The 24,601-nt window shown below is 39.2% G+C and overlaps 2 protein-coding genes and 1 long non-coding RNA gene across 31 annotated transcripts; 1 reads left to right on the top strand and 2 right to left on the bottom strand.

Moving 5' to 3' along the window:
- Positions 1-187: 187 nt before the first annotated feature.
- Positions 188-16,109, bottom strand: LOC108868466. 29 transcript variants are annotated; one of them, XR_007252449.1, is made up of 14 exons: positions 4,041-5,216; positions 3,865-3,956; positions 3,678-3,787; positions 3,336-3,532; positions 3,042-3,251; positions 2,814-2,943; positions 2,515-2,691; positions 2,292-2,420; positions 2,058-2,153; positions 1,847-1,964; positions 1,515-1,734; positions 1,136-1,445; positions 936-1,019; positions 188-854 (listed from the first exon to the last, which is right to left on the bottom strand). XR_007252449.1 is itself a non-coding variant. In XM_048568891.1 (7 exons), exons 2-6 carry the CDS (start codon positions 1,892-1,894, stop codon positions 949-951), a joined length of 543 nt encoding a protein of 180 aa, XP_048424848.1. In that variant the 5' UTR covers positions 1,895-2,420; positions 2,515-2,715; the 3' UTR covers positions 188-854; positions 936-948. The 29 variants fall into 29 exon arrangements, 6 of the variants coding, with proteins under 6 accessions (XP_048424848.1, XP_048424846.1, XP_048424845.1 ...); XR_007252448.1 differs by having other exon boundaries at positions 1,847-1,947; XR_007252460.1 differs by having other exon boundaries at positions 1,149-1,213; positions 1,296-1,445; positions 1,847-2,420.
- On the bottom strand, positions 5,279-8,044 carry LOC103964468 (putative disease resistance RPP13-like protein 1). Its single transcript, XM_048568895.1, has 2 exons — positions 7,486-8,044; positions 5,279-5,757 (listed from the first exon to the last, which is right to left on the bottom strand). Exons 1-2 carry the CDS (start codon positions 7,795-7,797, stop codon positions 5,725-5,727), a joined length of 345 nt encoding a protein of 114 aa, XP_048424852.1. The 5' UTR covers positions 7,798-8,044; the 3' UTR covers positions 5,279-5,724.
- Positions 9,360-10,660, top strand: LOC125470204. Its single transcript, XR_007252464.1, has 4 exons — positions 9,360-9,624; positions 9,726-9,821; positions 9,896-9,979; positions 10,308-10,660. It is a non-coding gene; the product is annotated as an uncharacterized LOC125470204 (long non-coding RNA).
- Positions 16,110-24,601: the final 8,492 nt, after the last annotated feature.

Here is a 24,601-nt window from a genome sequence, read left to right as displayed (position 1 = left end):
TGGCTCAATCTTTTCCATTCATATTCTCTTCACACCTCTTGTTCAAAGAAGAACAAACTGTTATAATTATGACTCCTTTGGATCTTGCTTTTTGATGTATCCGGCAAATACACTAAACTTAGCAAATTAAAGAATTAAAAACACACAAGATTTATATTGGTTCGGTAGAACTTATGTCTATGTCTAGTTGTGATTTCTCTAGATAGAGAAACAATGGCTTCTTTGATTAATAATAGAGTTAAAATACTTTTGCAAAACCCTTGAACTAATCTCTCTTTGTCCCTCTCGGCTGTCTCTGGCTTTTCTCACTTGCTAGCGTCTGTTTATGGCTTTTCAGCAAGCTTTCCCTAGCCTTGCCACACCCTATATACAAGTATAGGTTGTGGTTTATATGCCTATTTTCTGATTAAGTTTCCTATTCTATATGTAATAGGAAAGTACACTTACTTTCCTTTTTCCAATGATCAATAAGGATTTCCAATCTAATTGTACAAGGAAACTTTTATTCTTTCTAGTCCTTTTAAGAGAAGAATCGGTGCACCTCTAATTTCCCTAATACGATCCTAAACAAGAAAGAACACTAACTTTGACGAGCTAAAATCCTGACACAAACAATTTGGTGATCCTCAGAAAAGAGAGACACAGGCGGCAAATCCTCTTCTAGCAGGAGCGCAAGACAATCGACGATGCATAGCTGTTGAAGAGAGCCTAGTTGTTGAGGTCCTTCTCCGGGCAGGGATTCGAGAGTGCCGGGTGTTTTGATCCAAAGATTTCAAACTTGGTAGACCAGATGGTGAGTGGTGGAGAGCAGCTTTTGTTTGAACAATGTCTCCAACCGAATCTTAAATTCTCCACTGTTAAAAAAGCACAGATATTATAAATGCAAATCTAGACAAGCAAAATGAAGAAAGCAAAGGAAAAGGAAGGTACAGTACAATTTACGAATCATCACTGTTCAACCGTAGATGTAATCTTTCGGTAAAATCTGTAGCAGAACAACCAGCCTCCTTGTACTGGCACTGGCATTGGCATTCATCCAAAAACAGTTAAGTGTCGAACTTTGAAGACAACCAATTATATAGGAAAATACAATCAATTTAACATTAACTACAGATAAGTGGTGCGAAATACGTACACATGTACCAGACTTTGTCTTGAGAGTTGAGAGTGAAAAAGGAACGATGAACCCCATCTGAAGTGTCTCTTTTCCCAGCTAACATGAACCCCTAACTGATTAGCAATTTTACTGCGACAACGTACGTGAAGCACTACAACGGTTCAGAGTTGTTGCGTACCAAGAAAGTTTCTAAACATGACGGCCTGCTCCAAACCATTCTCCATCAAATTTTGGTAAAGAAGTATCATCTGTTTCTCCACTGCATCTTCCTCTGGAGCTGTTAATGAATAAGATGATCGCCTATGCTGCGAGTGACTCTGCAATGTTTCTACGCAAATTCAAGTCAAGTCATGCGTAAGTCATCACACACACACACACACACATATCGGAAACTAACCTATGCACAACCTTGTTGGTCTCCCATCTCTCTCGCAAGCACAATGAACAATTGCATTAGAGCGTAGCCTTGCCATCATGAAATCTATTAGACCAAACACACAATAATCCTGCTCCTTTTGTAGCCACCATTTGCATCCCGTGATGTAGTGCCATGGCCTCGATGTGTAGAGGGGACTGAACCCCGATGCACTTGGCTGAACAGGTACCAATCAGAAAAGCTAAAACCAATCAAGAGAAACAATCAATGGACCCCTTAGCGATTAGAATTTACTGGTGCTATCTGCAATAATGTATACACGAAGCACTATCATGGTTGAAGTTGTTACTTACCAAAAAAGTTTCTAAATTTTCAGGGTCTACTCCAACTTTCCCCATCATCTATTTCTCCACAGCTTTTTTCCTCTGGAGCGATTAATGAATCAGATTATCGCCTACACAGTGAGAAAATCTGCAATGTTCAAATAACATATTTTTTTTTTCTTTTGTTAACTTGCCATGCGTGCCACGTGACACCACACACGCTAATATATTGAAAACAAACCTCCGAGTCCAGATGCAACTTTGAATATTCTCGTGATTGCTCATGAAATCCACAATGGTGAGAAGAATGCTATAATCTCTTAGTTCCTTCGGTTCGCTAACAGGAGATAAGATGTTCATAGGCGGCCAGCAACAATAGGCACAAGTTCAGATAGAAACATGTGATATTTTCCTTTAAGGGATGGGGATGCAGAGTTTTGATGCAAATGTAGGAAAAGAACGCAGAGCTTTTTACCTTCACTTGCTTTGTACCATTGTTACAATCTAAATCGAACTGTGAAAGACATGTTTTCTCTCATTTCCATTTCAATAGAATGCCAACTTAATTGCTTTCCTCTTTCATCCCGAGCTCAACAAGATACTCCTAAATTCATAGATGAATAAATTATCACTGATACATTATCTTAGAAAACAAGCAAATGGAACTTAAAATAAAAGAGAGTGGAAAGCTGAATTACAGCTCATGTGCAGCGCTCAACGTAAGAAATATCACTCCTGTGAAATCCATAGCACACCAGCCAACCACCTATTCTAGTAACATCATTTACTGGAATTCCAACAAGCGCAAGCATGATGGCTAGTGCTACAACGATCACGCTGAGCTATTCAACCACTTTGCCTGTACAAAAGCATATCTGCACCCACTTGAAGATGAGAGTGACATCAAGAGAAGATGAAAAGACGCGCCTCTCATATTCCAAGTTCAAACCGTAGCAGTATTAGAAAAAAAAAAAAAAAAAATCGTTCCAGGGGTTACCTCTCTGACTAAAGGAGAATTACATTCATGCCAGACAGCCGGAGCTAGCACCATTCAAGGACAACTAATTTATGCACGTTTAAATTGTTGGCAGTAGATGATCCTATCTTAACAATTATAGAGGTGCCATCTGCATCAACAAAGCCAACGTATATGTCAGTCCCATCTTGTTGTCCTGACAGATAGCATAGTTGAATTACACTGTTACGGAAAGGAAGAATAACTTACACTCAAGTGTTCAACTGCTTACACTGAAATCTGTAGGTGCGGCAGCCAGCTATCGAGTCTAGTAACACTCAAGTGTTCAACTGCTTACACTGAAATCTGTAGGCACGGCAGCCAGCCACCGAGTCTAGTAACACTGGCATTCTAGCAAGCGGTGCTAATAAGCCATGCTCTCTTCAAACATTGTGTTTGTAAAGAAACATGTGTATACACCTACCTCAAGATGACATAGGCATTGAAAGATGAGTAAGCATTCCGCCGTATGGAAACCACAGCAGTATATATATACACAAGTACCTGAGTTGTTGATGTAATCTAACATCATTTGCCCTCTGATAATCCTATCCTTACAGTTCAATAGTTTTTTCTCTGGACCGATGAAGTCCAGGTGGTGTTGAAGGTCCATTTCCGTCCAAAGATTTCAAACTTGATAGTCTAGAAACCCAGAGCAACATTTGATGATCCTGTCTTCACAGGTTTACTCTATTTGCTTGCTGCATCAATGAAACCGATATATCAGTTAGTCCTATCACATTTTCTTGACTTAGCATATAGTTGAATTGAACTGTTAGAGTGATTATATAAATGCAATACGGATAAGGCAAACTGAATATAGAAAAAGTGAGAGGGATTAATTACAATTTACAGCTGATCCGCAATGTTCCACCGGTGAAATCTATAGCACAACAACCACCCTCCTTATCTAGTATCGTAATGTACGTACTGGCATTCAAGCAAACACAACCTACCTGAAGATTACAGTTACAGTGAAAGATGAGAAAGTTATGCCGAGAGAAGCATGAAAAAACCATCATGCAGGGTTTACCTCTTCTCAGGCAGGAATATATATATATATATATCCACCCCAAGTAGTTTCACGGTATCAGACTAGAAAGAAGTCACTCTCCTCGCATTCTCCTGTAATTTCATTGGAATTGGACTCTTAAACTTGAATTTAAGTAAGAATATTGATGAAGACAATCAATATAAATAAAAAAGTACCTGGCTTTTTTCTTGAGAGTTGAGAGTTGGAGAGAGTGAAATGAAAGCTCATTGGATGATGACTTGGTCATTTATCTTTATGCAAGGAATGCGAGATATCTTTCTCCAATATTTTGCCTTCTTCAGTGTAGGACAATCCCAGATGATCAGATAAGAAAGAGATGCTGGCAAACCCTCTTTTGGCAGGAATTCGAGACTCTTGCAGCATGAAATTCGTAGCTCTTGAAGAGAAGTGAGGTGCTCAAGTCCCTTCCCGTCCAAAGACTTCAGATTCGATACATAAGAGATATCGAGAGTGTGAAGAGTGGCGGGGAGCAGCTGTTCATTAAGCAACGTCTCCAGCACATCCTGGCTTCTGCCGATACAATAAAATGAATGTAGGTTGGAAGGCAAACCCCCCTGTGCAAATGACACCACATTTGGAAGATTTTGTATCCAAAAACGTTGAAGGGCGGTGAGGGTGTGCATTCGGTCCGGCAACAACTTCAAATTCTCGCATCCAGCGACTCTAAAGTCAGTCAGGTTGGGAGTGGGCAGTCCTCCGTAGGGAAAAGAGACAAAATTTGGACAGTAACTGATATCCAGGGTGTTGAGATGGTTGAGATTTTCATTTGCTCCTCCTTCAACAGAAAGGGATTCCAGATTCTGACAACCATCGATATCAAGAGATGAAAGTTTAGGGAAAATGCCCAAGGGAAGGACCTCAGAGAATCACAGCTATTGAATAGATCCAGAGACTGAAGGGAAGTCAATTTGGCCATCATCTCAGGTGATAGGAATTCTAATTTCTTGCAATGCTCTATACGGAGTGACGTCAGGGTGGTGGGCAGACCATTTGAAGGCAACGACAAGAGTGAGGAGCAGCTATATAGAGTCAAACTTTGAAGACGATTGCTGTTGTGCAGCATTTGCGGCAACGACTGTGTCCCTGTCCCAACAAGATTAATATGGAGCATCTGAAGCGACGGCAGCGTCTCCGTCGTCTCTAGTAGCAATGAGAGACCCGGGCATCCTCTTATTTGCACTTCTTCAAGAGATGGCCGAAAGGATTCCGTGTTCAGGGTATTACTGGCTCTGTTTTCATGTAGAACCTCACAGTTGGACACCCAAAGTACCTTCAAGGAAGGAAGATGATGTGGGCAAGTTTCCTCTCAGCTTCTCACAATTTATTAAAGTCAAGTTCTTAAGACGAGGAAAATCTGGACTTTCACCTCCACTTGGAGGCACCCATTCCTCCCACGCTGGCATATCCATAAACTCTAGCTTCTCTAAAGATGGAAATGGTTGATTTCCCCCATAGAATTCAGCACTAACACTCGTAACAAATTCCATCCTTTCTACGTAGAGCTCTTTCAGAGCAGGTAGCTGACCAACTGGTGGCAGAGAACTACAATTACTACAATCAATCAGACGCATCACTTGTAAGTTGGAGAAGGACGAGTCTCCCACCCATTTCGGGAAACTGGTTCCACCATATCACCTGATGGTCAGTTTCACCAGTTTTACAGAAGGTTGAAGGCTTTCAAGTACTTGTCTCTCTTTCACGGAATCGTCGGAAACCACGCTACCCCATGACAACTCTACATCATTGAGATCTTTCTTATCCTTCAGCAAGGCATCAATAGCACCGACTACATTTCGCAGATTCAAGATAGAAATTTTTCCTCGAAGGTGCGACAACTCCTCAGTTCTCCAATATTTGACCCAGTAGATTTCCCTAACACAAAAGCAGTAAGCGTTCTCAAACTTCTTAGTTTACCCATTTGCACTGGCATCGCTTTTATTTTAGTTCCACTAATATCAAGATGACGCAAATGAATCAATTTCCTCATGTCTGCAGGCAATTCAACAAGAGAAAAACAGCCTAACAACAATAGAGTTTGTAAATTATAAAGAGTACACACTCTATCTGGTAACCTTTTAATTTTTGTGTAAGAGAGATCAATGTAGCGCAAGTGTGTTTGTTTACCAATGGAATCAGGTAAGCGACTGATATTATCATATCTTGACAATGAAAATGCCCGTAAACATTTTTGTGCTTGCAGTAATTTATCAAGAACCTTATTACTTACATTTCCCCGGCTATTAAATGGTGATAAAGACATTGGCAAGAAGGCACGCAAACATGTAACTCCATCTAATGGCTTAAATTTTGGGGCTGTATCAAATTTTCCTCTCATATACGACCAATGGCGAACTCTTTTAGGAACTTCATGTGAGTTTTCCTGATCCAATCTAAAACAAAATTTTCTAGACAAAGACATAGCCAAGTCATTGATGAGATCATGCATAGTGAATTTTGGTTGATCCAATCTTGATCTTTGAAATAGTGATCGCGATAACAGTTCATCAAAGTATCTTTCACCAACCTCTTCCATTGCTTTCTCGCTCTCTGGTTGTGGAATTAAACCTTCTGCCACCCATAATAGAATTACATTTTCCTTATCAAATTCATAGTCCTTCGGGAAAATTGAGCAATAAGCAAAGCATCGTTTCAAGTAAGTTGGAAGATAATGGTAACTCAATTTTAGAGAAGGAAGAACACTATTAGCGTGTGGTAGATCCCAAAGATTGCTATCCAATATGTGATTCCATTCCTATAGTCTAGGTTACAACCTAAGAGACCCCCTAGTGTTTTTGAAGCTAAAGGCAAACCACTGCATTTACGTGCAATTTTCTTACCAACTTCTTCCAAGTCTGGATGTGCACTGGGGTTTTCATTTCTAAATGCATGTTTTTTCAGTAGCAACCAACAATCCTCCTCCGACAATTTTTCTAAGTCGTGAATTGGAATGGTATTGTGCACGATGGATGCAACACGTTTACTCCTTGTTGTTACAATGACCTTGCTTCCCTTCGCCCCATACGTGAAAAGAGTTCGTATCCGATCCCAATCACCATAGCTTTCATTCCAAAGGTCATCCAGGACAAATAAAAATGTCTTTCCCCTTACTTGTTCCCTTAGTCGAATTTCAAGGGAATTCATATCTGAGATATCACAAGATTTCTCGGTGATTTGCTCAATAAGGGTCTTAATCACCCTCAAAGCATCGTACTGTTCGGAAACACAAACCCAAGCATTCATATCAAAGTGCTCTTTAACTTGTTCATCATTGTAAAGGACTTGAGCAAGAGTTGTCTTACCAACCCCACCCATTCCGACTATAGGGACTACAGAAAAATTATTGCTACCTTCATTGTCAGATAGCAGCAGTAGAGCTTTTAACTTTTTTTTGTCTCCATCCCTACCATAGGTACAAAATCCTTCCTCAACAACAGAAGTTGTGGGATTTCTTTGTGAAACCTTGCCCCCAACACCTCCTCTAAGACCGAGGATATCCTTTTGTTTTGCAAGGTGTTCCAACTTGTTGAATAAATTTTCTAATCTATCATTCAAGCCTTTATAATTAAAAGGATTCAGAGAGGTAGAAAGGATGTTCCACACCTGGGTTGTCCCAGTCTGATCTTTCGCCTTGTGATGCAAAGCTTCAGTATCAATCTCATCCACCAAGTCCTCGGCATCGAACACAGCATCTTTGAGCTCGTCAAGCCACATCTCGACGGCAGGGTTGACAATCTGCTTCTCCTCTGCATCGTTGAGCACTGCATGGAGGGTCATCAACGTCACCTTCAGTCTGTCCACGAGTGAATGGTTGAATCTTCTTGCCCGGAAGAAGTCCATGAACTCTCTGGAGGCAATCTTGTGGCATATCACCTGGATTGAACCGGAGAGTAAAGCCTCTCCAACCAAAGCCATTTTCTCTTCTTAGCAAAAAGACTAATTTTGATGGAGAACTTGAAGTTGAAAAACTGGAAATTCTTGTGAAATTCAAGTAAGGAACTAGCAACGCCTGCAGGATTATATATCTTAATTTTACATCGTAATCAGTAGTGACACGACTTGGATGGACATGTGTCTTGGCGTGTGGGGTGAAATTTCCAAAGGAGTACAAAAGGGTGTAGAAAATGCGTCGGAGGGATGACATTTTCCTTTTCTTGTGAATCAAAAGTATGGAATAGGAAAACATATTTAGTGGTAAAACGTAATGTGTCGGTTGGATGACGTTGGATTTTTGCGCCATATTCAACGGTTTGGTTCTCCGGGTCAATTCCACAACTCTATATATAAAAGAGGTTACCGATTTCATGTACAGTATGATACGTGTTGACATCTTGAGCATCAACACCTTGAGCATTAATATATATATATATATATATATATATATATATATATTCTTTTCTTTTCAAATCTCTCTTTTAATTTTTTCTTTTTTTTTGCAAATTTATGTAGCCACTTTGTTGAAATATCTCACATCAGCAGAATGAGAGAGAAATAAAATATTTTAAACATATTAATTCCATTTTAATTAATAATGAAACCTGATACCTGTCGGATTATGCATATAGTAGTTAACAAGTTAAAGATAATATTGATGTTATTGAAAGTGAGCATTTGATTAATCTCTCTAATAATTGGACATTGCATTAGAGAGTTTCTCTTCGACAGGATTAATTGGATGTCGTTAAATTGCATTACTACACAAATTTTGTCGAGAAAAGTGTATATAATAAACTTTCATTTGATTTTATAAAAACAAAATTTCTGGTATATCAATAAAATGGCAAAGTTGTAACTTGATCCAAGATTCTGTGATTTTTGTTGTCAAATCAGAGCTTTTTTGTTTGACTAGCTCTTTAAGTATCATTTGTATAAAGAAAAATATTTGATAAACAACAGATGGACAATCATTAACATAATCAATTTTTTTTAGGAAATTAATTTAATCAAATTAATAAAGAAATTCAAGAAGTCATCAACTGCTCATTTAACTAGTTTTTAGTTGCTACCATAGTCAGAAACTAGTGACGGCTGTACGACCACCACGCGGGTCAACTGTCCTTCACATCTCTCACCTCCGAATCTTCTTTGCAAGGATCTCGAGATCCGTAAATCATGGATATTAATCATATATCGTGCAGTAAGTTTTCATCAGGTACTGTTTGTAACGACCCGTTCCTAAATTTTAAAGTTTTTATAATTTTAATATGTGAATTTACGAAAATGCCGTTCGAGATAAAAACGCTAACTTTTGTTGACCATATTGTTGTGTCACGTAAGATTCATTCCCTTGGTGTAGCATCGTAGTACTCGTTGTTACGAATGCGTAGGCACAAGTGGAAGTGAAGTTGGAGCTAAAACAAAGATTTTACGGAACTCAGAACAATAAGGGTATTTTGGTAATTTTATAATTGGAGATATTTCCCTATCATGAACCACTGGCGAGCTGACACGTGGCAGATCTTTCCCCCCCCCAGATCTCATGGAATCCCTCTCCCTTCTCTCCCGGACTTCTCCTTCTCTCTCTCGAGCTCTCTCTCTCTTCTCCTCCTTCACTGTGCCACACCCATAACCCATATCCTAAAATCATCATCAAAACACATTTTCGACATCACCATCTTCTTTATCTCATCATTACGAACACAACCATAATCTTGGCATCTTAGAAGTCGAACCATGAAGCCTCGTACACGAACTCCGACGCAGGCCGCCAATTTTCGAGCGATCCACAACGAGTTAAGAAAGGTATCATTCTCTTTGTCTCATCGAGAAATATGATTTTCGTTTTTGAATCACCCAATGTCGTTGAGTATTGAAGAAGTTATATCCATTTGAATCTTACCCAGTTTCTGGCGACGTCCGAGGCTTTCGAGCCATTTTTCGACCAAATTACGGCGATTTAGCCGTCAAGGAGGGTACCAATCTGTTCGTCTCGTTTTGAGGTACGATTTTTGTTTTTGAATCACTTGATTTCGTTGAGTATTGACAAAGTTATGGACGTTTAAAGTTTGTCCAGTTTTTCCGGCCAAAAAACCCAGTTTTCCGGCGAACCCGTAGGCCATTTTTCGGCCAACTCCGGCCAGGGTTGAGGAAACTAAAGGTATATTCCGATTCCTTGTTCTTTGGGCTTCAATTTGATATATTGAATGACTAGTTTTGGTTAAGATTTAAGGTCGATTACTGATGTTTATTTTTGGATGTCTTGTGGCATGGGAAATTTTGATGTTTATTTTTGATGTTTAAGGGAAATTTTGTCATAATTCCACGCAAATAAAAAAAATTTGGTAACAGGTTGGATCCTTGTCTCGTATGAAAAATGATGTAGGAACAGAGAAAATATTCCCGACCATAGTAATAACTTAGCTTGCACCCCTGAGCAGCATGATATATTTTTTGTACTGACTGAATGGATATTCACATCTGAGCAGATAATCCCCTTGTCCCCAGCATTGCCCGTTTCTACTTGGAAGATAAAGCTAAATATGATGAGCTTGCTTCTGAGTGGACGCTGCGATTTGCTAAGTGATTTTACCTGGGATCTTCTTATATCGTTGCAAATAGTCAGGAAGGACGTTATGTTATGAACTGAACACTGTGAGCTAGCGTGTTATGTACGCAACGGGTTTGATACCAAGCATGAATGTACCAGCTGAATTTTTTGTGGACCGATCGTTGAATAACCGAAAACCATGCTCAAAGGAAAATGCTTGTAATATATCCTCCGTATGAGATCAATATCATATGTAATATATCCCTATTGCTTGATTTGATGCTCTACTAATGACACGTCTCGATTCAGATATTCCCCGAATACCAAGATAGGCATGCGCTGCCCGATACTTGAGGGTGACGAAAGCCATTTATTGAGTGCAAATGCTGAAAGCAAGGGGTAGATAAGACTTATAAATATAAAAGAATAATGAATATGCATTTAAGGAACGTTTTCAGAGTATAAAACTAACTAGAACACTAAAAGAAATATTATAAAATTGAATGAAACAAAGGATGAATCCTACACCAAGATGACTCGAAGATGCTGATGCGGAAGTGCTTGGACGCCAGGATTGTATGCCTCGATTCTAAGTCCTGAAGAGAGCGCAAAACAAACATGAGTGTACCAAATTGGTATATGTACATATAATAAAACAGTTATCAACGTACTAACTCTCAGGTTTTATGAAAACACATATATATCATGATAAATAGAGGTTTTCCGAAACCTAGCATGCCGTGCAATGTCTCAAATCATAACTTGTATTTATAATAATCACTAGTGAATATTCGATAACCCCCAGGCCCCATGCCGGCTTCCCGTCTCTGAGCAGATAGTCAGAGGAAAATACACTTCAGACCTCATGCCGGCTCCCCGTCCCTGTGCTAAATAGCCAGAGGAAACACACTCCAGGCCCTATGCCAACACCAAACTGTCACCCGAGACGGACCAGATCTATCCCTACGTCCTGTAGTGGAAAAGACTATTAGGTAAGTACAAAATCAGTGAACATACATATATTGAAAAGCAACTTCATAGTATAAAGTCATTCATCATCTATACTATAAAGAGGTGTTCTAAACATGTTCTAAATATCATATCGTCATCCATCGGATATTCTATAAGAACACAGGTTATAGGAAAAATAGTATTAATTCAAACTAGCCTCAGTAAACATGTTATCTCATAAAACCTTTTATAAAATATAGTCATCAAATCATGCTTTTCATGTATGCATTTCTACTATCAAAACATGCATTTTTGAAGAGATCCACTCACAGTACTTAGTTGTTGAAGAGCCACGTAATTACCGAAGATGGAAACGCCACAATTAATTATCCCTAAGCACATAAAGGGTACATTTAGTCAAACTCTACTTAAACGATTGAATTTGGAAAAACGGACATCGGAAACGCACGAAACAAAAAAGTCAACGTTGACCGTTGACCGGACAGACCGGGTCAAGGTCAACGGGTACGGGTCAACGGGTCAAATCAGGTCAACCGGGTTTGGGCTTAGGGTTGGATCCGGGTTGGGCCTAAAGGGTTTGGGTCCAATAGGGTTTAGGGTTTAAAGGGTATTGGGCTTGAAAGCCCGGTCAAATTAAAAGGGTTTTGGGTTTGAATAAAAAGTGATTTGGGTTGGGCTTCACGAAACTTGGGCCTCCAGACATTTGGGCTCTGGGTTCAGGTCAAATGGGCTGGGTAACCCGGCCCAAAGGCCTGGGTTGAGGCTGGTTTTCAGGCCACCCTTTGGCCGGTTTCTGGGTTGACTTTAAACGTCCATAACTTCTTCGTTACTCAACCAAATCAAGTGATTTAAAAAAGAAAGTTGTAGTACTCAGCGAGAAGAAGAGATTGATACCTTGCACGCCGGCCAACTCGCCGTGGTTTGGCTGGAAATTGCCTCGAAAGCAGCGGTGCTCGCCCGAAAATTTGGAAAAGCTACTCCGAGCTATTTTCTGCGATTTAAACGTATACAAAACTTAAAACAAGCTTCGATCTAATCCTAAAACACATCCCAAAGGTTTCTAGAAGCTTACCAACGTCGGAAAGACACGAAACACATTGGAGAAGATGATGAACAATACCGGCCGAAAGGAAGAGAAGGGTTTGTGGTGTTCTTTCTTTGAATCTTAGTTCGCATGGGTGATGGTGATAGTGTTTTGTTGTTGTTGTGGTGATTGATGATGAGGGAGATGAGGGTGTGCAGGGAGGGAGGACACGGGCGAGAGGGAGAGAGAGTGAAAGAGAGTGATAAGGGAGAGTGAGGAAGAATAGAAAACTGAGAGAAAAGGGAGAGAGAGATACCGGGGACACAAATCAGGGGTGGGCCCCTTGGGCACACCAATTAAGACCCAAAACCATTTTTAAAAGGAAAATATCCTTCAAACTTAATGCAAATACAAAAATATTCTTTTTCTTCAGTAAATTTCGGGACATGTTGTTACAACTAAGTTTACATGGTGCATGCTGCCGGGATTGTAAGTTTCTTGTAAGACCTTCGTACTCACCTGTTTCTCTCTCTTATGAAGAAGTCATGTAGGAACATTGAGAAGAAGCAGTTTTAAGTACAAGATTTAAAACAAACCGGTTCAAAGTTCCGACTTTGATTTGCATCAATGAAAATTGCAAGGAATGTGAGCTATCTTGGCTCAATCTTTTCCATTCATATTCTCTGCACGCCTCTTGTTCAAAGAAGAACAAACTGTTATAATTATGACTCTCCTTTGGATCTTGCTCTTTGATGTATCCGGCAAATACACTAAACTTAGCAAATTAGAGAATAACTAAAAACACATAAGATTTATACTGGTTCGGCATAACTTTTGTCTACGTCCAGTTGTGATTTCTCTGGATAGAGAAACAATGGCTTCTTTGATTAATAATAAAGTTACAATACTTTTGCAAAACCTAGAACTAATCTCTCTTTGTCCCTCTCAGCTGTCTCTGGCTTTTCTCACGTGCCGGCGTCTGTTTCTGGCTTTCCACCAAGCTTTCCCTAGCCTTGCCACACCCTATATATAAGTATAGGGTGTGGTTTACATGCCTATTTTCTGATTTTCCTATTCTATATGTAAATGGAAAGTACACTTTCTTTCCTTTTTCCAATGATCTCCTAGGATTTCCAATCTAATTGTACAAGGAGACTTTTATTCTTTCTAGTCCTTTTAAGAGAAGAATCGTGCACCTTTAATTTCCCTAATATGATCCTAAACAAGAAAGAACACTAACTTTGACGAGCCAAAATCCTGACACAAACATTTTGGCGATCCTCAGAAAAGAAAGAGACAGGCGGCAAATCCTCTTCTAGCAGGAGCGCAAGACAATCGACGATGCATAGCTGTTGAAGAGAGCCTAGTTGTTGAGGTCCTTCTCCGGGCAGGGATTCGAGAGTGCCAGGTGTTTTGATCCAAAGATTTCAAACTTGTTAATCCAGATGGTGAGTGGTGGAGAGCAGCTTTTGTTTGAGCAATGTCTCCAACCGAATCTTAAATTCTCCACTGTTAAAAAACACAGATATTATAAATGCAAATCTAGACAAGCAAAATGAAAAAAAGCAAAGGAAAAGGAAGGTACAGTACAATTTACGAATCATCACTGTTCAACCGTAGATGTAATCTTTCGGTAAAATCTGTAGCAGAACAACCAGCCTCCTTGTACTGGCACTGGCATTGGCATTCATCCAAACACAGTTAAGTGTCGAACTTTGAAGACAACCAATTATATAGGAAAATACAATCAATTTAACATTAACTACAGATAAGTGGTGCGAAATACGTACACATGTACCAGACTTGTCTTGAGAGTTGAGAGTGAAAAAGGAACGATGAACCCCAACTGAAGAGTCTCTTTTCCCAGCTAACATGAACCCCTAACTGATTAGCAATTTTACTGCGACGATGTACGTGAAGCACTACAACGGTTCAGAGTTGTTGCGTACCAAGAAAGTTTCTAAACATGAAGGCCTGCTCCAAACCGTTCTCCATCAAAATTTGGTAAAGAAGTATCATCCGTTTCTCCACTGCATCTTCCTCTGGAGCTGTTAATGAATAAGATGATCGCCTATGCTGCGAGTGACTCTGCAATGTTTCTACGCAAATTCAAGTCAAGTCATGCGTAAGTCATCACACACACACACACACACATATCGGAACTAACCTATGCACAACCTTGTTGGTCTCCCATCTCCCTCGCAAGCACAATGAACAATTGCATTAGAGCGTAGCCTTGCCATCATGAAATATATTAGACCAAACACACAATAATCCTGCTCCTTTTGTCGCAGAGCCGCCAAAGCTAGAGTGGAATCACTCTCCACTTCCACAGCAGCTGCCCCCAAATCAGCCACCATTTGCATCCCGTGACGTGATGTAGTGCCTTGGCCTCGATGTGTAGAGGGGACTGAACCCCGACGCACTTGGCTGAACAGGTACCAATCAGAAAAACTAAAACCAATCAAGAGAAACAATCAATGGACCAGGTACCAATTAGAAAAACTAAAACCAATCAGGAGAAACAATCAATGGACCCCTTGGCGATTAGAATTTGCTGGTGCTTTTTTTCTTTTGTTAACTTGCCATGCGTGTCACACGACCCCACACGCTAATATATTGAAAACAAACCTCCAAGTCCAGATGCAACTTTGAATATTCTCGTGATTGCTCATGAAATCCGCAATGGTGAGAAGAATGCTATAATCTCTTTCTTCCTTTGGTTCGCTAACAGGAGATAAGATGTTCATACGCGGCCAGCAACAATAGGCACAAGTTCAGATAAAAACATGTGATATTTTCCTTTAAGGAGTATGGGGATGCAGAGTTTTGATGCAAATGTAGGAAAAGAACGCAGAGCTTTACCTTCACATGCTTTGTACCATTGCTACAATCTAAATCGAACTGTGAAGTGTGAAGGCTATGTTTAATAACCATTGGTTCGGAACACCAACTGGCAAAGGTGAGTTGGAGTTCCCGGCATCTCGAAATTTTTTTTCACGTTGGACGGTCTCAGTGATTACTTTTATTGATTTTAAATCTCGGATCAAAATAAAAAATTATGCCAATCTTATATGGATCATTTTGGCTCAAAAGTCAAGAAAAATTGAAAAATGGTATATATGTGTAGTGTAAAACACAATGCAAGAACGTAGCAATGCTCATTTTGTTTAACAAAGTATGAGTTGGAGTGGACAGTAATTAAGCACCACGTATCAATATGGTCCACATAAATATTAAAAAAATTACCAATTTAAAAAAAATTAAAAATTAAAAAAATAAACAAACAAAAATATGGCCTAGGGATGCGGGCTTTCCTATTCCTCCACCGGCCACAGTTCTGCTGTCCCCAAAATATATGTCTCCTTCATGTCTCTTATTTAATATTCATCCTCCATATCTTCCGGCGGCCTTGTTCTTCATATCATCAACAAAACAGCATTGTGTTTATATACCTATGCGACCCCACCTACTCCTCCACACCTCACCGCCGCCAGCGAGAGCCCACAATTCAAAACGACGATTTCGATTCAGATGGCTTGGCCACCAGCTGTGAGCACACGCCACCAGGAACGTCCACTCTGCTAATCTCAACGAATTTGTCAAAACAAGTCATTGTATCTTTCAATATTTCAATTTCAAACTTGTTTTATCTCTCCATCAATCAATTTTTTGGTTGTCGTTAATGAAAACTGAAAAAAGTGGTTTTGCTCTAACCCGTGGTTGCAAACGAAGAAATAACAGAGGATGAGGTTTGTTAAGGGGACTTAACAGTGTTAATTCTCTGTTAAGTGTTGGACAAGTGTCGCAAAATTAACGAACAGACACCAAGGAGACATTTATTTTGGGGACAGTGGACCCGTGGCCTCCTCCACCTGCACCACTCCTTTTTATTATCTTCGACAGCCACAAAGAGCTTATCTTCCACAGCCATAAAGCTTATCTTGTGTCTGCTGTTGGGGAAGAAATACGTCTCGATTTTCGGATTCTAAAGTTTGAATAAAAGCTACTAGTTTTGCAAAATTTAATATCAAATTCAGCTTTCAGTGTACCGAATGTTAAGTAACTTAATAATACTTCACATCGTCGAGAAGGCTAAAGAGATAATCTCTTTACTCTTCACCGACAAAGACTTAAATAGGTAATCAATCAATCTCAAAGTAGTACTATTTATCTAAACTAAAACTATGTTGTCGGAATTAAAAAAAAAAAAAAAATTTCAAAATATTTGAGAGGTTTCTTGTAAAACAAAAGTTTTCGCACAGCAATTTTGTGAGTTAATTTTTCTGAAAATATGAGTACATCCCTTGTAATTCAATTTTCTTTCACTAAAACCCCTCATGGTAAAATTCTCTAATAAAAACCCAATGACTAGGCTCCAACCAAGCAATATCCATAATTAAGTTTGACTTGGCAAAATTTGTATTTTTGGATGTCTAAATTATCCCTAATAACACTTACTTTGGGTCTCTCACATATTATCTACATTTTTCATTCAATTAAATGTCTTCAAATACCTTATGGGGATTTGGAAAAAAAATTAAATGTCATGATTCCTATGCATTTAATAACAAAAATTTACATGATACCAATGTTCCTTGTATAGTTGTTTTCACATGATGCTACAAATATAAAAAAAAGTTATTTTATTCAAAATTATCAATATTTTAAATATAACATGGTGAATTATTTTGCACAACATATATAATAACAATATAAGTTCCTAGTAAATTATGTAATGATACATGCAAAATAATTTACCTACAAAATAAATAAATATTTGTGACAGCCCGTCCCGAAAATATCGAAAATGTACGCGTGAAAAGACGAAATTGCCCCTAGTGCGTTTTCTTTTCGTGTTGAGGTTGTTTTGGGTTTTTGTTGGCTTGTTGGGAGCCACACACACACACTAACCTACACCTACACACTTTCCCTGCCCTGTACCCTCTCCCGCGCCCAGTTCCCTTCCCCATTCCTTCCCTTTTTCTTCTAAAACGTACGGACACACACACAAGCACACTAATCACCCACAGATCGAAGAAACCAAACCCATATTCGAGTTCGTGAGGCTCGTGGGAACTCAACCGTATCATTTTCAGGTAAGAATATCAACGTTTTCACGTCGATTCCACGAAGTTCGATTTTGGGTACTATTCATGCAAACGTAATTTCTCACGTTTTAGGGAAAATGAAGCTTGTAGATAGCTTGGTGAGGTCCCAAGGAGGCTCGGAGTAGTTCGTTTAAAGAAATTGGACGTCGGGATCACTGTATTTGGAGTTGGCCGGAGTTGGGTGGTTTGGACAGGTGAGATCTCGTGGTTTTCAACCCTTAAAAGTAGTATATTTGTGTTCTCCTAGGTCTAAGCTTCAATTTGGTGGTGATTTCATGAAATTTGGGCGAAAAATGAACGAGATATCAAAGTTTAAAATTTTTCCAGTTTTCCGGCGCCGGCGACGTTGTCGGAGTCTCGCCGGGGAAGGAGACGGAATATTCCGTCAAGTCTGACGGAATATTCCTGACGCCGTTGACGGAATCCGTTAGAACTAACGGAATATTCCTAACGGCGTCAGTTGACGCCGTCAGCGTGCCAGGCACGTGCCTGCGCGTGGCCGGCGCGTGTGGCGGTGGAAAATTTTTCTAAAAATTTGGGTGTGATCCTGAGGTTGTGTAGAGCACGTTGGTATATTCAATTGTCCAATTTGAGCAATGTATGAGAAGTTATTACGAAAGGAAGGTTATGTGCTTTAAAATTAACGTTTTTATAGTTATTTCGCATATAGGTGAGACGTATCCCGAGGACGAGCGTGGTCACTCGAGGCAGGGGGGCTACGACCCTTCCACTTATCAGTGAGTGGGCTTTTGGTTTTCCGTATATACCTATATACATATATTTTCCCAGAAATTGATTTAAATGTTTATTAGTTATATGCCATATGTTATATTATCATTACTTATGCATCATTAGTTGTTTTATTAGTCGTATATATATACGTATGCATAATTGTTGCTGTGGATGCACAGGTAAGTGCCAGGTAAGCGTTATTTAATATTTGCATTTAATAGTGATTAGAGATGCTTAGAGAGCTCATAACCTGCACCCCCGGTGTTAGTGCTCCCGCCCAGAGTAGGGCACAGTCCTTCACGTGTTGTTCACCTCCCGCACCACACGCTCAGCTTGGATCTAAGTTAGGTGCACAGTCCTGTCGTACATACCACTTTAGGTGGTTCCGACTCGTAGGTGACCCGCGATTATTCGCACAGCCTTCACGTGATCGTAGCACTAGAGCGTTTATATGTATTACACCCAGGCCTGTCGTACAGACCACTTTAGGTGGTTCCGACTCGTGGGCAGGTTTAGTTATTGAGATTGAGATTTGAGCTCTAGATGCAGCCGTACAGGTCACGTTAGGTGACTCCGGCTGCCAGATTATATGTTATTAATGTGATTTATACCTGAGCACTTGCATTCCATTCTGAGGTTCCGATATGGCATATATTTGAGCATGATTGGCATTTTTATATCTACGTACATATGTTTATTTTCTGGGAAGTATACAGGTTTTACGGCGAGGGGTTAGAACTTATTTTGTAAAATGGTTTTCGAAAAGCTTTGTTTTTGCCCACTCACGCTTTTGTTTTGCGCCCCTCCAGGTTCTAGCTGTTCAGTTGTTTTGGTGGTTTCCCAGAGGGCTTTCCCGGCATTTCTGACAGACGATCACCAGCGTAGGGCCACCTTCGGGTGTACTATTGTCGCGTCATTTTAGTTTGGACTGCTTTAGGCGTGATGCTCTGAACTTATGTCTCACTTACGCTAGCACTTATTACTTTTAACTTATGTATGCTAGTTTTTATTTATTCGTACTTTTACGTTACTATTTTATTAGCTTCCGCACTGTGCACACGGCTACGTCACTTCCACGTGACGGCCAGCACGCCCTGCTCTCGTTTGGGGTGTGTCAATATTTTTATTCAAATTAATTAAATACCAATATTTAGCCAAATATATATATATATAAAACAATTTACCTACAAAATAAAAGAATGTCGATTGATTGCACACTCTATATAATTCTAACAAAATGTGGCTAGTATATATGTAATATCACATGAACAATAATTTACCTACAAAATAAATAAATATTTTTGGCCAATTGATTCAAAATTAATTAATTACATATTATTTTACATAAAAATATAGATAAATTATTTGCACGCATATATATAATTTTAACAAAATATGCCTCATACATACATGCAAAATAATTTACCTACAATGATTGTCAAACAAATAAAAGAAATGAAACATATGAATCTATGATGGTAAGAGAAGTATAAAGTAGATAATTTTATAATAATAAGGTTTATTTCCCACAATTATGGTGGATAATTAAATTCATTAACATAATTAGAGTGTTGTGGCACAATTGTAAATAATTTGAAAATAATAAGTATTTATTTGTTTACATGGCAATTTACTTAAAATTTGGGTTTTATTTAGATGTTTAAAATGAGATGAATTTTTGTCAAGGAAGTAAGTGTTGCATGAACTTATATCTAAAGAACCCTTAATTTTTTTGGTAAATATCAGTTTACTACCCTCAAGTTTCGTGGTTTTCAACATTTAGTGCATAAATTTTTTTTCGTCCCAGAGTCATATCTAAAGTGTTAATTTTGGGATAGTTTCATACATCTATTAGTCTGGCTGTTAAGTTTTCTGTTAACTAATGACATGGCGCCTATGTGGACAATGATTGGACGTCACGTGTCATTAAGGAGTCCACGTGGAAATTAAACATTAAAAAAAAAAAAAATTCCTGACCAAATTTAAAATATTAAAAAAAAAAAAAAAAAAAAACCAAACCAAACCCAGAACCTCCATCCCCTTCACTCTCAGATTCTGTCGAGCTCTCTTCCCTTTAGCTCCCTTTCATCTCTCGTCGATTAGTGTTTCGGCGTCGGAGAAAGTAAGACTCGGTGAAGGAATCAGGTCGGGCCAATGCACTTCGGTTCACGGGCTAGTTCCAGGGGCGGCGCTGCAAGAAGCCATGGCAGACAAAGGAGGAGAAACCAGTTCGTCCCAGAGTCGTACCAAGGTCAGCGTTGCCAGTTCGTATATTGTTCGCCGTGAAAAATGGCGAAAAGGGATGGTGGTGCTCACGGTGTAGTGAAGCAGAGAGGGAGAGAGTTAGAGTAAGAAAGAGTTAGAGGTGAAAGAAAGCTGAAAGATGAGAGGGAGTTAAGGGGAAGAGAGCTCGAGCAAATCCGACAATGGAGGGGATGGAATTTCTGGGTTTGGTTTTTTTTTTTTATAATTATTTTAAAATTTTAAATTTGGGCGGGAATTTTTTTTTTAATTTTTAATTTCCACGTAGACCACTTAATGACACGTGGCGTCTACTCATTATCCACATAGGCACCACATCATCAGTTAAAGGGATAATTAACGGCCAGATTAACGGATGTATGAGATTGTCCCAGAATTAACACTTTAGATATGACTCTGGGATGAAAAAAATTTCATGTACTAAATGTTGAAAACCACGAAATTTAAGGGTAATAAACTGATATTTACCCTAATTTTTTTGAAGATTTTCTGTTGTAAAGCACCTTGTATTTGTGACATCCCACATCGCCCAGGAAAGTGATCCTTATATGAATATTCCCATCCCTACCTAGCACGAGGCCTTTTGGGAACTCACTAGCTTCAAGTTCCATGGGAACTCCGAAGTTAAGCGAGTAGCGCACCAGAGCACTCTCATGATGGGTGACCCATTGGGAAGTTCTCATGTGAGTTCCCAGAAACAAAACCGTGAGGGCGTGGTCGGGGCCCAAAAGCGGACAATATCGTGCTACGGTGGTGGAGCAGGCCCGGGAAGTGATCCCCCCTAGGTCGGGATGTGACAATTTTGTATCAGAGCTTAACCCTGGTCGTTGTGTGCCGATGAGGACGTCAGGACCCTAAGGAAGATGGATTGTGACATCCCACATTGCCTAGGGGAGTGATCCTTATATGTATATTCTCATCCCTACCTAGCACGAAGCCTTTTGGGAGCTCATTGGCTTCGGGTTCCATGGGAACTCCGAAGTTAAGCGAATAGCGCACGAGAGCACTCTCATGATGGATGACCCATTGGGAAGTTCTCGTGTGAGTTCCCAGAAAAAAATCTTGAGGGCGTGGTCGGGGCCCAAAGCGGACAATATAGTGCTACGGTGGTGGAACAGGCCCAGGAAATGGTCCCCCCGGGCTGGGATATGATAGTATTGATAGTTTTCATATTTTCTGCTTGACACGGCTTGATAACTAAAACCCAAACTCCCACTCGCGCAATGGAAACTGACATGTGGCATAGGCTAAAACCTATCTTCTAGGGGAACAGATCCCCTCCTGAGCAAATCACATTGGGCATTGGATTTTGATCCAACGGCTACAATTATTATAACCTTTAGAGGAATCCTCTATTTATAACTATTAGATCAAAATTCAACGACCCGTGTGATTTGCTGAGGAAGCTCAGCCTCCTAAGCTTAGGAGGGGATCTGTTCCCATCTTCCAGATGGCTATCCATGACTTTCCAACAAAATGAAAGCCTATCCAGGCTTGTCACATAATGACCAGAAGCCTACATACCTGGGCCTCTTATCTCATCATCATAATCTTTAAACCCATCCTGATCCCTGTCTAATCGAGTTTCAAATTTATTTTTGACTACTTATCAATCTGTCACCACCACCACATTTTTTGGATTTAGATCATCTTCGGATCCAAAGGATATAAGCCACGGATCAACTGATTCGGGTTGTTCAAATTTGATCAAATGGCTACAATTATTATAACTTTAGAATGACCTCCTGTTTGTAGCCGTTGGATCAAATTTCGAAGGCCCGAATCATTTGATTTGTGGGCTCTGATCCTTTGGATCCAAAGAGGATGCAAATCCATTTTTAGGGGGATTTTTGTTTATTTTTGATGAAGTTTGTGATTCTCAAAAATACTGTTCACTGCAGTGTTAGGGAGATTTCAGCATTAACTTAATAGCAGTTTGCAGCAGTAGCATGGCCAAGGTGGGGGCAATAGAATTCCTTGACCCTAAGAACCTTATGCTAACATCCCTAAACAAGAAGAAGAAGAAGAAGAAAGAGCCATTGCTCCATTTGTTGGCCATCACTCCATCAGTGCCTCTTCTCCCCCTGCTAAATCTTCCCACCATCATGAATCTACCGCCTGGCAGCTTCCATATCTTTAGACTCACGTTTTAGGCCTGCCCTATCTAGAGCTTCTAATCGACCGGCACTCCATCGTTGTCGTGCGGCGATTTGGATTCTTTGGACTCCTCGATGGGTTCCATACACTTTGCACAACCTTTTTATACAGACCTCGTTTGTGAGCTTTTATGTTGAGCTTGGTAAGTTGTGCGATGCCCGTAAAGTGTTTGAGGAAATGTCTGAACCATGTGTGGTTGCGTGGAATGCGATGATTGATGGCTTTGGGATAAATGAGGATATGGGTTATGCTGTTTTGCTATTTGAAATCATGCTGGAAAAGGATGTGGTTTCATGGACAAGTGTTATAAACGGGTTTCGGAGAAATGGGTGTTTTTGCGAGGGAATTCGGTTTTTTTTTTTCAGATGATGATGAATCATGAGAATGTGATGGGTTGTTTTGTGAAGCCAAATGAAGCTACTTTGTTAGTGTGATTTTTTCATGTGCTAATTTGGTTGGGTGGGGATCTATTTACTGGGGGAAGCAAATACATGGGCATGGGTCCGAATCTGGTGTCATCGAAGCTCTTGCTCTCAGGCCAGACGCTGGTGTCCCAATACTCCGAAGATGACGTCACTGGTCGAGGGTAAATTTCTGACCCCATCGTTGTAAATTTCTGGCTCCACCACTGGTTTGCAGTTTACCACTTGAATTTGTCAACCAACCCAAACTGATCCAATCCAACGTCCACGCGCTAGACATCCCAAATCAATTTGAACTCTACTTCTTTCTTGGAGATATATGCTTCGTTTGAATGTGATTTTAAAATGACTGAAAGCGCTTTTAGAGAAAATCTTTTTGGGTTCTAAAATCACTTGAAATGCTTTTTGCAAGAAGCACCAGTTATGTGCTTCTTTCAAGAAGTATTTTAAGTGTTTTTCTAGGATTTACTTGCATTTTACTAAAGATTGGTTCTAAAGACATTTTCACCAAAAACGCTTTCAATCATTTTAAAAGCATGTCCAAACGAACTCATAATTTGCATCTTTTTTATTCCGTAGAAGAAAGTACCAAGATAATTCACATTAAAAGATAATAATAATTAATATGATAAAAAATCTATAATATTATCTTTTAACAACAACAAAATTATTTTAACTTTCTTCATCCAACGTCTAGAATCTTGCCAATCCATACTTTGTCCACAAAAGTGTAATGAATAAGTTTTCATTTGATTTATAAAAACAAAAAACTTTTTAGCTAAAATAGTTTATGAGATTTGAATAACTCATCACTTTGATCTCTGAGATTTGAAATCAATATAAGTGGTTCCTGCATTTGTCAACCATAAATTATTTTGATCATTCCATGAAAAATTATATTACGACAAAAAAAATAAGAAAAATACCTTTAATTTAATAAACAATGAGCCAAATGATTTAATAGAAATTAAGCTTAGGAAAAAAAAAAAGGTTTAATAGAAATTGAGCGTATTTTTATCATTTTAACTTTATTTAATGAAAATTTGTCATGAATGATCAAAATGATGGATGGTGGACAAACTCAATGACTACTTATATTAATTTTAAATTTCAAATATCAAAATAATGAGTTATATAAATATCAAGAACTATTTTGGCTAAAAAGCCAAAACCAAATTTTCATCCAGAAATAATATGGTAAAGTTGGAACTTGAAAGGAATCCGAGATCGCGTGTTTATAACTTGTATAAAGAAAAAAATTTGATAAACCACATATGGACGATCATTAATATAATTAATTTTTTTAAAGGAGATTAATTTAGTCAAATTAATAAAGAAAACTCATGACCCAATTCAAGAAGTCAGCGACTACTAATTTAACTAGTTTTTCTTTTAGTTGTGACCATAGTCCGAAGCTAGTGACGACCATATGATCAGCACGTGGGTCCACTGTCTTCACGTTTATCACCTACTTAAATGAGGCAGGCACACCACACAAATCGTCCTTTAACACATGCAAAACCCTGCGAAACCAGAGAGAGAGAGAGAGAGA

The sequence above is a fragment of a genome, unplaced genomic scaffold, assembly GCF_019419815.1.
Source record: "Pyrus x bretschneideri cultivar Hongxiangsu unplaced genomic scaffold, Pyrus_bretschneideri_v1 Contig5, whole genome shotgun sequence".
In the NCBI taxonomy this organism is placed as follows: Eukaryota; Viridiplantae; Streptophyta; class Magnoliopsida; order Rosales; family Rosaceae; genus Pyrus; species Pyrus x bretschneideri.
The sequence above is the reverse complement of the archived record's forward strand: the minus strand, read 5'-3'. Positions and strand labels throughout refer to the sequence as shown.

What these genes read in the sequence shown, in the direction of transcription:
- LOC108868466 (XM_048568886.1), bottom strand. Translation starts at nt 15,115, where the DNA reads ATGAACATCTTATCTCCTGTTAGCGAACCAAAGGAAGAAAGAGATTAT. An exon ending in ACCAACAAGGTTGTGCATAG is followed by an intron (nt 14,465 to 14,532) that starts GTTAGTTCCGAT and finishes GAATTTGCGTAG; the next exon opens with AAACATTGCAGAGTCACTCG. An exon ending in CATGTTTAGAAACTTTCTTG is followed by an intron (nt 14,233 to 14,314) that starts GTACGCAACAAC and finishes GGTTCATGTTAG; the next exon opens with CTGGGAAAAGAGACTCTTCA.
- LOC103964468 (XM_048568895.1), bottom strand. Translation starts at nt 7,797, where the DNA reads ATGGCTTTGGTTGGAGAGGCTTTACTCTCCGGTTCAATCCAGGTGATA. An exon ending in ATCAGACTGGGACAACCCAG is followed by an intron (nt 5,758 to 7,485) that starts GTGTGGAACATC and finishes CTTTTGTGTTAG; the next exon opens with GGAAATCTACTGGGTCAAAT.